A 15,039-nucleotide genomic window follows, 5' to 3' on the forward strand; every position below is an offset into this window, starting at 1 on the left:
AGGGCGTTTAGAGCCAACAAACCATGCAGTATAAACACAGAATATGGGTATTTGTTCATCGAGCTATTGTAAACAAAGGGGAAAAGGGACTCATAAAGATGGTGCTTTTACTTGGAAACCGACAATTGCTAAATGAAGTTGCTCAGGTATGGGGACAGGGACAGTTTCTGCCTCTTGAAAAGCACATATGTTAGAATAAAAAGAATAATTTCTCAAACAAAATGGCATTGGGAAGGTGATAGAAAAACACCTTACTAATGTACTGTGTAAACAGTGAACTACTTCTTCATAGTGCATTGATCGGATAGTAGCAAACCATCTCAATGCTAAAATAAATAATAGCAAGCAACAATGCCCTCGTTTATGCAGAACTCAATTGGATAGGGAGATTCCATTCTTGTACCTCTCTCCTCCTCCTTTCTTCCTCCTTTCTTTTCTTCTCCTCGCGTATCTGAGCCAAGCGCTGCTTCTTGCGCTCGAGCTCTGCCTTTAGCTCACTTTTGTCAGACATGATGGAGCACCTAATGAAAAAAGGAAATAAAGGTTTGTTATACTGTGAAGGAATTGCAAACGTATTAAAACTTTAATGCACATCTTCTCAATAACTGAAAATGATGAGTCCACAAACTTTTCAAACCGCAAGACACCATTTCATCCGCATTCACAGTTTCCATTCACTAATCAGTAACCCACATACTCCACCGTGCTCATTCAAAGATACATCTATATCACATATTAATTTTTTTAATGAGGTCTCAAAAATCCCTCCTATGAGAGACATTCTTTCTGCACTACTCGTTGATCCACTTCCACTTTCTTATAGCCAAACTCCTGTCAGCTGTTTACAGCACTTCAAAACTACACCTCCCACCAAACAGACCTCAGTAATTAAAGACATACAATCCATTCTGTGCACCATCTGACCCAAACAGGCCTCAGACCATGAAACCGCAAATGTCTTGCTCTCACTTCTAGAGTTTTACTTTATCTGACCTCCCTGCTGCATATTTTTCTCCCTCCAGGTGCTGACAAGTAATTCCAAGATTTATCCAAAATACTGCAATGACAGGTCTTAGATGACTCGCACTCACTAAATCTTCACTAACTTCAGAGGACAATTTACACCTCAAACGCAAGCTTCTAAATCTCATTTGCTGTACCAACAATGTTCCAAGCTACTGGTTATACATAAAGTGTCCTTATTGGCTTGCGGTGGTGAATCACTATATATAACAAAAAGAACAGATAAATAATAGAATCAGATGGCTGGTACACAAATATACTTCAAAACGATCTTTCACAGTTGAATGAAACTCCAAGACAAACACTGGTCCTCCTTCTTGATTGCATCTCCCAAGGTGTTTTCATAGGCCCACTAAGATATACACCATCTTGCTAAGAGACACAACACCTTTATGCTGATGACACCCAAATATGTTTCTCTTTCCCTACTTTTTCACCCCAACTTCAGTCTAATGTTTTGAACTGTCCACTGCAGACACTGGATGGCTTTGTGGGCACTCATGTTAAACTCCCCTAAAACGGAGGTCCTATAGGTTCCCTTCTCACCAACATCTATCTCTCCAAGGAAAACCGCCTCTTCTGCACTTGAATCATGCCTCCTCTGCTGAAAACCTGGGGGGGTTCTCTTGACCCCACTACTAAAGATACTAACCTTCAAAGCCTATACAGACACTGCAACACGACATTCATTAGTGAACGTATGCAAGTTCCACACAGAAGGGGACATGGTCAGAATGAGGACCGACAAGATGTGTCCCTGCTGAGTGCTCCTTTTTGGGTCTCTTCATCGGCACGCATCAGCTGACTGAACATGAAACATGAATTATGAAATATTGATAGCAATACTATTTATATCTAAACCTGGGGACACTTAATTGAATCAACATGCAACGGGGAACGTCTCCTGGTCCGTCCTAGAGTCCACAAGGCCACAGTATAGTACCTTCAGCCGGCAGTGAGAGAAAGCAAACTGAGCTCTCCTTCGGAGGTTGCCCCAGTGAAGCTCACCTGAAGAGAAATCAGCTTGAAGGGCTGGCCCTCACTACTCAAGATGAAAGATGAGCAGAATAGTTGCTCGAGGGGAGGGAGGGCTAGGGGCCCCAAACATGGGCGGAGGAAGGGGAGTCTAGGGAAAGTACAAGAGCACAATCTGGGATGGGACTCGCATGTCAACATAGGCCCTGTCCTACAATGACCTGTTGGAAGCAAACTGCCAGATTTATTTATAGGCCAGCGTCAAGCAAAATTAAAGCATAGTGTACACCACCCCATCATCAAATGCATAGAGGCCATGCTCGGGACATGAAACAGGTCAAAATGAACGAAAGCGCGGTCTGCAATTTCACAAACATAGAGCATTGCCAAGGCTAAACTCTTTCTGACAATCTAGAATTATTAAATCACAGGGGCGTCAGCATGAAGGCCTCCAAAGTGTAGGCATGACACAACACAACCCTCCGCAGACGCCAGATTAGGGCAAATGATCTGGCGGAAGACAAACCTTAAATCCCAGGGAACAGAAACAACTACTTAAGCATAAACCACGACAGGCAATATCAAGACATCTATATTTGTGCCTGTTATAAGGGTGGCCGCCAAAGAGAGATAAGGCAAGCCCTACAGAACCACACCAAGGAGGGCATTCAAATAAAGGAGATGCCCCAGAACTTGAACACCCTAATGCACCACTGCCAAGAAAAAAAACAGCTCTTGCTAGAAGAATTTAAAAGACATTTCAGGCATAAGACAGGATTTTACAAATGCTTTCTCAACTCTAGACCACTCAAATGAAAAAGCCAAAAACTGAACTGGCGAAGTAGAGAACGCTCAAGTACATCAATCACATGGACAAGACGTATTGGCAGTTAGAAAGCATTGCAATGATTTAAAGTTGAAGATGGCGGACGTGCCTCTTGGAGCTCCATCCCAGCTCCCTTAATAGACTGCCTTTCTGGGTGCTGGTGTGTCCCCATCATAGTGTCCTGCGAGCTATTTAGAATGTGCTTCCCCCTCCCCCAGGACTCGGGCATGGTGTAGACCCCCCCCCGTTTTACTGCTTTAAAATCGAGAGTGCCCACAGATCGCTGTACTTAAGCTCCCGCCCCTGGAGCTCCACCCAGCCTCGATAGCCAAATTCTTGAACTATAGGGACAGAGATGCCATCCTGAGAGGAGCATAGGCGAAAGGTCACTTAATGAATCAATCGGGCAGCACCATCATTTTCCCAAACTACACTTGCCATGTTCATACACAACGGAAATCCTACGACCAAGTTAAGCAGAAACTCCTAACCATGAACCTGCAATACATGCTCTTCTATACAGCAAGGCTCCAGGTGATCCATGAGTCCAAGTAATATTTATTTGACACCCCAAAGGAAGCATGGGCCTGGCTTATGGAACAACGCCTCCTGGCACCGAAACATATTCCCCGGTCACATTACACCAAACCCGCGACTTCTGTGGGACGGAACCGGAGTGACCCAGCACAAGTTAGGTCCCAGAAACGATCCAAGTGGCATAAGCAAGGCCCAAGTAATGTAGCGGCATCCGCGGAGTCCGAAGATGACCATACTCAACAGAGCAAGACTGCAGGACCAGAGAACCAGGGGATACCCCTGATTGGAGACAGCACCGCGCCATGACCAGATGTCAAACCATAGACTTAGGACAATGAAGAACCCCACTCTTGGATGTGGAAATACGCTACACACATGCACACCAGCACTACTGCTCTCTACATAAATTGCTCCATCATAGCACTGCTCAAGTGGAACCGGTGAAGGGACCCTCACTCACATGACTCATTATACCTATTTTCATTTTTCTGTTCTAAGTTGGGGAATTTGGGTGACAGATGCTTCTTCTGGGGAGAGCGAGGTATGGGGGGGGATGGGGTTTGTATTACTAATATGGATGTTTTCTTAAATCTGAAAGGTTTACCAGTCTTGGCAACACACTTGCACCCCACTTTTCCACACTGTCTGTCCCACAAGCTTTTACATGAGCTTTTCCACAGTTTCCACGGATATCGAAGGACCTTATGCAATTCCCCGGGCCCGTCTCCTGTTTATCTATATTTACTATTGTGCACTCCTTCACTGTCATGATACAGAATTTCAAAAGGATGTTGGACTGTATTAAGATGGGGCAATGGTACAATTCACACACGAGCACCACCCTGTGATTCTCATGCTGCAGGAAACGCATCTCTAGGGCACCACCTGCCCAGTCTTGGCCTCCCAAGGGTATGATCAGGTGTTCCACACAGGATACGCTAGGGTGTCAATAGGGGTAGCCATACTTCTTCATTAACCCCTTCAGTGCGCCGCACGTTCAGCGGACGTCGCGTGCACTACCTCGGTAGTGCTGTGCACGTCCGCTGAATGATCCGGCCCCGCCCGCGCAATAGAACGATCCGCACCAGCGCGGAACGTTCGGCGCAGCGGAGGGGTTAAACTCATACCTTGGGGTTTTCCAATGTGACCTTACTCAATTGGGTGACAATAGTGGGAGGAGACTTTAATGTTATTCCTGACCGAGACTCCCAGAGACCGACCGCAGGTGACACAAAAAACGTGAAGGGGACTTGAGGACCAGGCAAATGGATTAGGACTATTTCACATGTGGAGATTGTGGAATCCCGAGCCTATAGGATACACGCACACCTCAGCAGCGCACTGTTCGCTATCCCGCATTGATCACTTACTGCTATTAGACCTTAAGCATACAACTGCCTCTCACATATTGCCCTGGGGGATATCGGACTATGACCCGGTGACAGCATATTTCCTCCTCATATCCTCTGGCAGGAGGCTCATAACGACTCAACCTTTAGTTTCTACCAGACGAGCAATTTACCCCCTACCTGAATGATGAACAGCAGCAGGCGTTCCTATATACCAAAAAGGATCCGTAGATTCACCTGGGGTGCTCTGGGGAACCTGTATTGCAACTATGCAGGGGATTGCCCGCTTGTATATTTACATACTGACCCTCAACAGGGCCTCACTGAGACAATTATATCTGGAGAAAGCCTGGTGTTGCTAGGCGGCCTCTACCATATGTGTTTATGAATGGGGCAACAAGTCAGTCAAGCTTCTTTACTGGTTAGCCAACAAAGACTTGGAAACTCGGGTGCTGCCTCATGTAGTCAGTGGATCCGCTACGGTGGCGGAGATTTGCACTGGGGTTGCCTCAGCATTTGCACATTATTATGCAACCCTCTACGCCGAACACACCCATCAGGCATGAGAATCAGAATCTCCACCAGAAGCAGATATCCCTCTTTCCAAGCAAACCGCGACAGAGAGGGGAGCTGGAGCAACCACTCACACTGGAAGAGGTAGGTGAGGTACTCTCCAACTTTCACTCAGGCAACTCCCCCCCGGACCAGACGGATTCCCAGTGGAAAACTACAGTAGACTCCATACAGAATCCTCTTGCCTATCCTGAAAATGGTAGAGCAGGGGGCCTCTATGGGATGCTTACCACCGGAGGTGGGCCCTGTGACAGTGGTGGTCTGAATAAAACTAACCCTGGGCGTAGTTTGCGTAGTAGCGCTACGCGTAGCTACGCGAAGTGCACTTCGCACTACGCACGCTATGCCAACTACTGCAGGGAAATGCTGTTCGCACTGATTGCACAGTGCCGGATGCTTGTCCGCACTGTGCAATCATTGCAAACGGCATCTTGCACAATGCAAGCGGTCATTTTCTGCCGCTCTAGTAGATTTGTACTCGTGAGGCAGCTTTCTCAACGCGGACTGGTAGTTTCTCATCGCGAGCGGTGGCGAGCATACGCGACCACTCGCAATGAGAAACCTGACCTCCCCGGGTTGAGAATCTCCCTGGGAGATTTATTTACCACGCTCGCGATTAGCAACTTGATGTTGCTGATCGCGAACGAGGAAAAAGTCTCGCCAGGATGTTGATTTTGCTCGCTCGCGGTCGCCAACTTGACATTGAGGACCGCGGGCAAGCAAAAATTGCCCGCTACACTACATGTTTTTGCACTGTGCTACGTGCAATTCGCGTAGTGCGTAGTACCGCAACCTAAGCACGCTCCGCGAGCGTATCGTAGTACTGCGCCCAGGGTTAAATAAAACCCATCAGCCCTCCAGACCGGTGTGCCTCCTACCATTTGATATCCCTTATTAATACGGAGGACAAACTCTGTGCTAAAGTACTGACCAACCGCCTTCTGCTGGTCCTGAACTGCCTGGTCCAACCAGTTCAATGTGGATGATATCTACACCACAGCACAAGGCACTGATATGAACAGTCCACATAGTTCTGGCTCCCTTTCGATCCCTAAATAGCCTCACAGAACTAATGTTTAATCAATTTCGAAAAAAACTTTTGACATGCTGAACCTAGATTAGGAGTGACATCTAGGGGTGGGATGTATTTATTAGGTCAGCCACGATCCCAAGAGCTGATTTAGGTGGACTGAATGTAAGAGATGAAGAAAGCGATAACGTTGTAGACACTCTTTAAAAGGTGTTAGTTTTACAAGGCACATGTAATACAATGCAAACTATCAGTGTTATTCTACGCTTAAACTAATGTATCAATACTGATAATACTGCTAAATTAATGAATTCAATGAAATATTACCCAGATACCATGTAAAACCCTTCAAATAAAGTTGTTTAGTAAAAAATGTAAAAAAATCCAATCATACATTCTTTTCAATACAGCCAAAACACTCATCAACTCACTAGGGCTCAGCGAACAGGACCACGGTCATAGTCTACTAAAGACCTATCCCAATATTCCTTCACTCCACTTGACAAGCTCATAAACCTTTCGATCAAAACTTTGTACTCTCTTTATAAGAAATCTTTCACTTCATGAAACTGTCATCAATGATGGTTTTCTACCAAAATCAGTCACATGCATGCAGATGAGGCTTGTGTTTAAAGTAGAGCACCCTAGGAAGTAAAATGGAATGCTGGCGCTTATGGACTGATGTCCGGAAAAATGATAACATACTGTTGTAGACGAATCTAGGACTCTAGTTAATATTCCCGATTTATGCCCTTATGAGGTTATATCAAAGCATATCCTTATATAGGCATAAGAATCATACCCATATTAAGACATAGCCAATGCAGTCCAAATACGGCTAGGCTACTCCCATAGACTCCTAGAAAGCACAACGCGTTCTTAGATAAACCAAGCCTCCAGCAGCCCGGGAATTCCCCTTGCTTCTGTATTGATTTATCCTAGAACTCCTGGAGTCCTGAAAGAACTGCGAGTTCTTAGTGACGTCTTCTGTCCAACCTTACGTCAAACTCGGCACCTTCCAGGTATAAATATACCAGCATCTGCCCTAGCAAAAAACACGGTGGTTTGGAGCAGATCTACTATCTACTTGCCCGATGCCCTGCTGTAGCAAGTGCCGAAGGAAGCCGACCCTCCCGCTGACGCACTGAGAGAGACGCTGTCTTTTCTCCTGCCGAGAAATCCAGCTCCAGTGTTTCCCTGCCATCCTTGCGGGTTGCTGGGAGATCGAGTCCTGAGAGAGAGATACAAGACCTCCTTCATTCTATAACCAAGGTACGGAGCTGATTAGACCCGTAGAGAATTCTTGATTGAGATTCTTGGCAGAAACTATTTTAACTCAAACTACATCTCACTTACTCCTTCCCATGTACTAGGCTTAGGTTAGGTACACCAGGGTAGGCGTATCTTAGAAGCACCAGTTGAGTACGTTTAGTCATTATTTTATCATTGTATGTATTTTATCCGTTTTAAGTATCTTATGGCTTAGAAACCATATAATGCTTTTACAGTATTATTTCATACTTATATTATTTCAGTATTTCTTTTTACTGTACGCACTTTACCTCATGACAAGTATTGCGATTGTAGCAATTCACTTCTCTTGCATGAGTAAGAAGAATGCTCAATAAATAACCTCTTTTATTGAAAACGCCCGTCTCTCTGTTTCTCTGCTCTTCTGGTGAAACTAAGCATGCACGATTGACTGAGTAAAATAGCTATCTATTGTTTCCGCGACTCTGGAGATATACTCCTTATTCTTGGGGGAGCAAAGTTGTCATGTTTATGCGGTTGTCAGAAACTAATCCCTTCTTGTGAATTCGAGAAAGTTTCTAGTGACCTCTGAGCTAGCTGGCATTCATAATTAAGTCTAACATATTCAATAGAGACCTAGTCGACCTAAGTCCTACGTCTAAATTATAGTTTATGTTATTCCAATGCGCAGAGCCCATTGGGAATATAGGGACTATACTACAATACTGGAGGAAAAAAAGAGACTGTTTTACTTTAAGCATATTGATTGACCTAGCTTTCTAACCCACCTCACAGCTTCCAATTTAACCATGCATCATTCTATACAGTATTAACATTGGAAGTATTTATATAGAACATGTCAAAGTATTTGTGAATGACATGCTTCTGACATTATCATGTGCACTTCAGCTCTGATGCAGTTGATTAATAACTTGTGCAACAAATGTGCCAGTATCAGAATTAAATAGTATTAAAAAAAACACTAGGCTAATGTTGCTCTGTAGAGAAAGCTTCACATGCATTGACCAAGCCAACAGATCTCGCCTTTTAGTGGCGCTATCTGAACTTCTGCTTTTGCCAATGCTGTTCCACAGCAGTAAAAAGAAAGAAATACTTGTTTGCTGATGCAGAACAACATCAGCAATCACAAAAACCATAGCTTGATAAATATGTACATGTGTGTCATCAAGCATGCACACATAAGCAGATCACTTAGAGCTGGGACACTCGTTGAGCAGCTGTAAGCTTTATAACACCCCCACCCCATTCATTCATCCCATAGCAGCCTTTCTTTCTTTTTAAATTCTAATTTTGCCTTTTCATGATGGTAAATGCCAATCTTGAAGCAGTACATTAACCCCTTCTACGCTCATGACGAGGTCAGCTCGTCATTGGCGTAACCTGCGCTATGCGGATGACGAGCTGACCTTGTCACGTAACGCTGGATTTTTAAAATCGCAGCGCGCAGCGGGAAAACCGCTAGCGCGCATGCGGATAAACAAAAATGTGCAACAGCACATTTACGAAAAAAATGAGCAGCCCTGTATTAAATTGGAGCTACCAGGACTTACAAAAAAGAAGGAAAAAAAAGAAACAACTGTGGGGGAGGGAAAGCAATGGGAGGAGCGACAGGTGAGAGTGGGGCTAGGGAGCAAAAAAAGGAGCACGAGGGAGAGAGATGGGTTTAAAAATCAAATAAAAATAAAAAGTCGGATGTGGAGGTATGGAATAAAAGCAAAAGAGGAACTGGATAGGGGCAGCAGTGGAACAACAGAGAAAGACCAGGGGCAGGTGTGTGAAGAGGCAAGTAGCACACGAAGTGGAGAGCAAAAAAAAAAAAAGCACTCTCTTGGAGTGCTTAAAGTAAAAAGAAAAAAGTAGTTCCCCAGTTGTAAAGTAAGCAGTGGAAGGATACAAGTCCTCGAATTAAAAGAATAGTAAAATAAGCTAGGCCCCAAGGAAGGAAAGCTGTTGAATTCGAAGAATGGAAAGTAGACTGACTAGAAACCAAACAATGGTTAGCAAGGAGTAGTTTCTGTCCTGTAACTCCAGTTCTGTAGTAGGGGTATCTCTGTTATAGTCATAATCTAGTGAATAGTCCCGCCCATGTGCGTGGACCCCGGAGCAATCAAAAATAATCTCTTACAGTGTCAAAAAATGCAGAAAATGCATAGACACTTAAGAGAGAATTTAAAGACAGATAATGCAGCCAAAAAGGCTACACTGTCCAGTACTTCAACTAGAAATTCCACCATAAAATCCACAAAACAGCAAAGCCTGTACAGATTTCCCTTGCTTAACAGCAAAATCCCTCAGGAATGATAGAGAGAAGAACCTGGACAGACAAGCCCCATAGGCTGCCATTATGTGGCTTAATTAGGATACTGTGCCTTTAAGGAACCTTCCAGAACCTTCTCTCAGTATCCCAGAATGCATAGCAGGTCCAACTTAGCCTCAGTTCTTTTCGAAGGCGTAGAAAACGCCAGACCTGTAGCATTATGATCATGAACAACACTCCACGGGGAGGCGGGAGGGCGCTTATGACTATAACAGAGATACCCCTACTACAGAACTGGAGTTACAGGACAGAAACTACTCCTTCTGTAGTAGGGGATCTCTGTGTATAGTCATAATCTAGTGAATAGAATGGCAAGCCCATCCCCACACCAAGCGGCGGTGGAGAATAAAATAACGCCACTACTGTGCGAACAGATTCCGCAGCGAAGCCTGCCCAACCTGAGCGTCTGCCCTGGCATCAGTGTCCAGGCAGTAATGCTTAGCAAAGGTATGGACCGACTTCCAAGTGGCCGCCTTGCAGATCTCTGCAATGGGAACATTACGGAGCATAGCCGTCGTAGCAGCCTTGCCCCTGGTGGAATGAGCCTTAGGTTTGCCCCCTAAGGTCTTATTAGCTTTGCAGTAACACAAATGAATGCAGGACACAATCCACCTAGAGATGGACTGTTTAGAGGTAGCAAGACCCGTCCTGACTGAGCCATAATTGATGAACAATTGGTCTGACCTACGAATATCTTTAGTCTTATCAAGATAAAACTTCAGCACCCTCCGCACATCCAGGGAATGTAAAGACCTTTCCGCCGGAGATGAAGGATTCTGAAAGAACGTAGGCAAAGTGATAGTCTGATTGATATGAAAATCAGAAACAACCTTGGGAAGAAACTTAGGGTGAGTACGCATAACAACTTTAGCATTATGAAATACAGTATAAGGTTCTTGGCAACACAATGCCTGAATCTCACTCACCCTGCGGGCCGATGTAATGGCCACGAGGAACGCCGCCTTCCAGGACAGGTGCTGCAACGAAGCCTTATGAATGGGTTCAAAAGGCTCCTTCATCAATCTGGACAGCACCACATTCAAGTCCCATGAAGGCGAAGGAAGCCTGACAGGAGGGAACACTTTCTTCAAGCCTTCCAAAAAATCTTTGATCACAGGGATCTGGAAAAAGGAAGTCTGTGAAGGTCCTTTCCTGTAGGCAGTCAAAGCAGCCAGATGAACCTTAATGGAATGGACATTAAGGCCCGACTGCGCCAGATGAAGCAGATATGGAAGGATGACATCTTCCTTGCATGACGTAGGGTCATAGTTCTTAGACTTGCACCAGATGCAAAACCTCTTCCACTTGTAAGCATAGGAAGTCCTAGTGGAAGGTCGCTTAGCCTCCTTCAGTATGCCCATACAATCCTCTGGGAGATTCAGATGGCCATATTGCACTATTTCAGGAGCCATGCCGCCAAACTCAAAGACGAGAGGTTGGGGTGCACCATCCGCCCCCGAACTTCGTGAGAAGGTCCGGCCTGCACGGCAGCTTCATGTGAGGAAGGAGAGATCGGTGAAGTAGGTCCGTGAACCACCACTGTCTGGGCCATTCCGGGGCAATCAGAATCATCCTCGCCCTGGATTGAGACAGCTTGATGAGAACCGCCGGAATCAGGGGAATTGGTGGAAAAGCGTACAGAAAGCTGTTCGACCAGTTGATCCATAACGCGTTCCCCAGCGTCCCTGGCTGGTAGTACCTGGAGGCGAAGCCTCGGCATTTGCTGTTTTCGGCGGTGGCAAACAGATCTACGTCTGGAGTTCCCCACCCTGCGAAGACTTCTCCTAGTACTTCGTCGTTTATGACCCATTCGTGGTTTTCCTGCACGATTCTGCTCAGTTCGTCTGCCTGAACATTCTGCACACCTGGCAGATGGGTGGCCGTTATCGACAGTCCTCGAGCCAGAAGCCAGTGCCAGATCGCCTGCGCCTCCTGCGACAGAGTGCGCGATCTCGAGCCCCCCTGCTTGTTGAGGTAATACATCGTTGTCGTGTTGTCCGTCTGAACAAGCAGAGAGTTGGTCTGAAAGGACGGATGAAAGGCCTTCAGTGCCAAGTGAACAGCTCTCAGTTCCAGGAAATTGATGTGGTACGTGGACTCCGTCGGGGACCACGTCCCTTGAATTTGCAGGTCTCCGGAATGCGCCCCCCAACCTTGGAGAGACGCATCCGTCACGATGGTCTGTGTGGGAATGTCCTTGTGGAAGGGAACGCCTCTGAGGAGATTCTCCTTCGAGCACCACCACTTCAGAGACTGAAGAGCATGTAGAGACAGTCGTATCCTGTCGTCCCAAGAACCTCTCCTCTGGTCCCACTGATCCTCCAAGCACTCCTGCAGAGGTCTCATCTGTAGCCGTGCGTGAGGAGTGAGAAAGATGCAAGAGGCCATCGATCCCAGTAGAGAAGACACCGTCCTCACAGTCGTAGACGGAGTTTTCATGAGAGCCTGAGCCTTCCGAACGAGTGATAAACGTCGCTCTTCCGAAGGAGACACGCTTGCTGACAGCGTATTGATGGAGGCCCCCAAGTACTGGATGCACTGTACCGGAATCGGGACCGACTTGGACATGTTGATGTGCAACCCCAGCTTGTTCAAGAGAACGCACGTCTTCTGGAAGTGTGCTTGAGCTTCCGAGAAGGAGGAGGCTTTGATCAACCAATCGTCCAGGTACGGGTAGACAAACACCTTGTTCTTCCTCAGGTGTGCCGCTACCACTGCCATACATTTTGAGAATGTCCTGGGTGCAGACTTCAGTCCGAAGGGTAGCACCGTGTATTGATAATGATTGGTGCCGACTTGAAAGCGCAGAAATTTCCTGTGTTTGCATGCAATGGGCACGTGGAAGTATGCGTCCTGTAGATCTATGGCACACATCCAGTCTCCTCGTTGCAGCTGAGGGTAGATCTGATGCAACGACAGCATGCGAAACTTTTCTCTGCGAATCCACTTGTTTGCCTGCCGCAAATCCAGAATGGGCCTGAACTCGTTTCTGTCCTTCTTGCGGACAAGAAAGAACCGAGAGTACAGACCTCTTCCTCTTTGAGACAGAGGTACGTCTTCGATCGCCCTTTTCCTTAGCAGAATGTCCGCCTCCGTCTGAAGCTCGCGCAGTTGATACTGCGAGCTGACGGGAGGAATCGATGGAGGAGGGCTGGTGAAACGTAGACTGTATCCATTGCAAACAATATTCAGCACCCACTTGTCCTGAGTAATTTTTCTCCACTCTGCCAGAAAAAATTGAACGCTTCCCCCCACCGGAGCGGGTAACGGACGAGGGGGAAGTAACAGCTCAGGGACGGGACCCGGCCGGGCCCTTGGTCGCGGTAGAGGACTGTTGACGACCTCTACCACCCTGTCGCTTCTGGAAGGGCCGCCTGTACTGCTGCTGCTGCTGCTGCTGTTGATGTTGTCCAGCAGACTGCCCCCTTCCACGACCCTGCGACCCAAACTGACGTTGGTACTGTCGGAAGGGTTTCTTTTCCTTGGGCTTCTCCAAGCCCACTGCCGTCAGGGTCTCCGCTTCGGCCTTCATCCTGGCCATCTCATCCTCCGCGTGTTTCCCGAAGAGGGTATCTCCGGAAAACGGGAGATTCGCCACGCGTTGCTGTGCTTCCGGTTTCAATGACGTCAACCTGAGCCAAGCGTGGCGTCTCTGGTGAATCCCGTGGCAATATCCGTGCGCGGACAGCAATGATATGTCCGCTGCGGCGCCGATGGCCTGATTAGAGACCAGCATCCCCTCCTTGACGATCTCCACAAAGTCCTCCTTGCGGTCTCGAGGGACAAGGTCTGCGAACTGCTCCATCGAGTCCCACAGGGACCGGTCGTAACGTCCCAGCAAAGCCGAGTCACTGGCGGCCTTCATGGACGAGGCGGATGTCCCACACGCCTTGCGACCAGCAGAATCGATCCAACGGCTCTCCTTGTCCGGAGGCACCGTGGACGCAGGGGAGGTGGCATGAAGCTTCCGTGCAGCAGTCACGATGACCGAATCCGGTACCGGGTCCTTCCTCAAGAAGGCTGGGTCTGAGTCCGGAGCCCTGTACTTTTTTAGGATCCTGGAAGGTACAGACCTCACCGTTGCCGGCGTCAGGAATAGCTGTTCGGCGGGCTCAAGGAGCCCCGGCACCAGAGGTAACAGGGGGCGAGACAAGTGCCTTTTGTGTAATGTCTCAAATATCACCGAGGTAGAAGCCGTAGGTGCTTCAACCTCAATGCCCAACTTCGCCGCTCCACGCAGGAGAACCTCCTGAAATGTGCTTATATTGTCTAACACCCTAGTCTCCGGCGAATCGGACAGCGTGGGCGAGTAGGAACGGGTCCCAGATGGAGAACGTGACCTGGACCGACGTCTCTTGTGATGACGCCTGGATCGTGAGGAAGATCCACGGCCACTCCTTGATCTGTCCCGTCTCCCCGAGCGAGACCTCGACCACTTGGGCCTCGGACGCTCCTTCGGCCTCCCAGGGTCAGGAGTCCTAGGCTTCTTAGGAGTCTTCTTCGGAGGCGTCGGAAACTTAGGCATCGACACCGCCCTCGGTGGGACCGGGGGTGGAGGAGCAACCGGACGCGGGTTCTGCGGAGCCGGCTTCGGAGGTGGGGTAGGGGCCTTCGGAGGAGGACCCTTCGGCACAGCAGGCCGCGAAGGAGGTGTAGAAGGCTTCATCGGAGTATCCACCCCGGAATGCGCCGTACCCGGCGAGCCACCATCTCTTCCGGAGCGTGGGGAGCCCCCCACAGTCCTGGGCCTGTCCTTAGGACCTCCAGACGTTGAAGACCGGTGTCCAGACGACGACAGATGTCCCCTCGACGTCGAACGGTCCTTCGGCGTCGACCGAATCACACTTCTCGACGTCGAACCGTGTCTCCGTCTCGACGTCGACCCCGACCAGATCGACGAACCACGAAACCTCGACGACGGGCGATGGTGCCTCGACGGCGACCTCGACCTCTTCGCCGGCCTCGACGTCGACTTCTTGGATCGCTTCGACGTCGACCCTTTGGACCTTCTCGACGTCGACCTCTCTGACCTTCTCGACGTCGATCTCCTTGACCGTCTCGACGTCGGTCTTGTGGAATGCTTCGACGTCGACCTCTTCGGCGCCGGAGACGCCTTCCGTCTCGACGGCGACCTCGA

The 15,039-nt window shown here is 48.0% G+C and overlaps 1 protein-coding gene across 4 annotated transcripts in view; it reads right to left on the reverse strand.

The window, feature by feature from the left end:
• DYNC1I2 (dynein cytoplasmic 1 intermediate chain 2) overlaps positions 1-15,039 on the reverse strand; it is a 459,267-nt gene that overhangs the window by 386,367 nt on the left and 57,861 nt on the right. For all 4 annotated transcript variants that reach the window (XM_078681574.1, XM_078681573.1, XM_078681572.1 and 1 more), the window contains exon 2: positions 404-521. In XM_078681574.1, the coding sequence (XP_078537700.1) occupies positions 404-511 (108 nt within the window). In that variant the 5' untranslated portion in view covers positions 512-521. The remainder of the gene's footprint in view (positions 1-403; positions 522-15,039) is intronic.

The sequence above is a fragment of the Lissotriton helveticus genome, chromosome 3_1 (genome assembly GCF_964261635.1).
Source record: "Lissotriton helveticus chromosome 3_1, aLisHel1.1, whole genome shotgun sequence".
Lineage (NCBI taxonomy): Eukaryota > Metazoa > Chordata > Amphibia > Caudata > Salamandridae > Lissotriton > Lissotriton helveticus.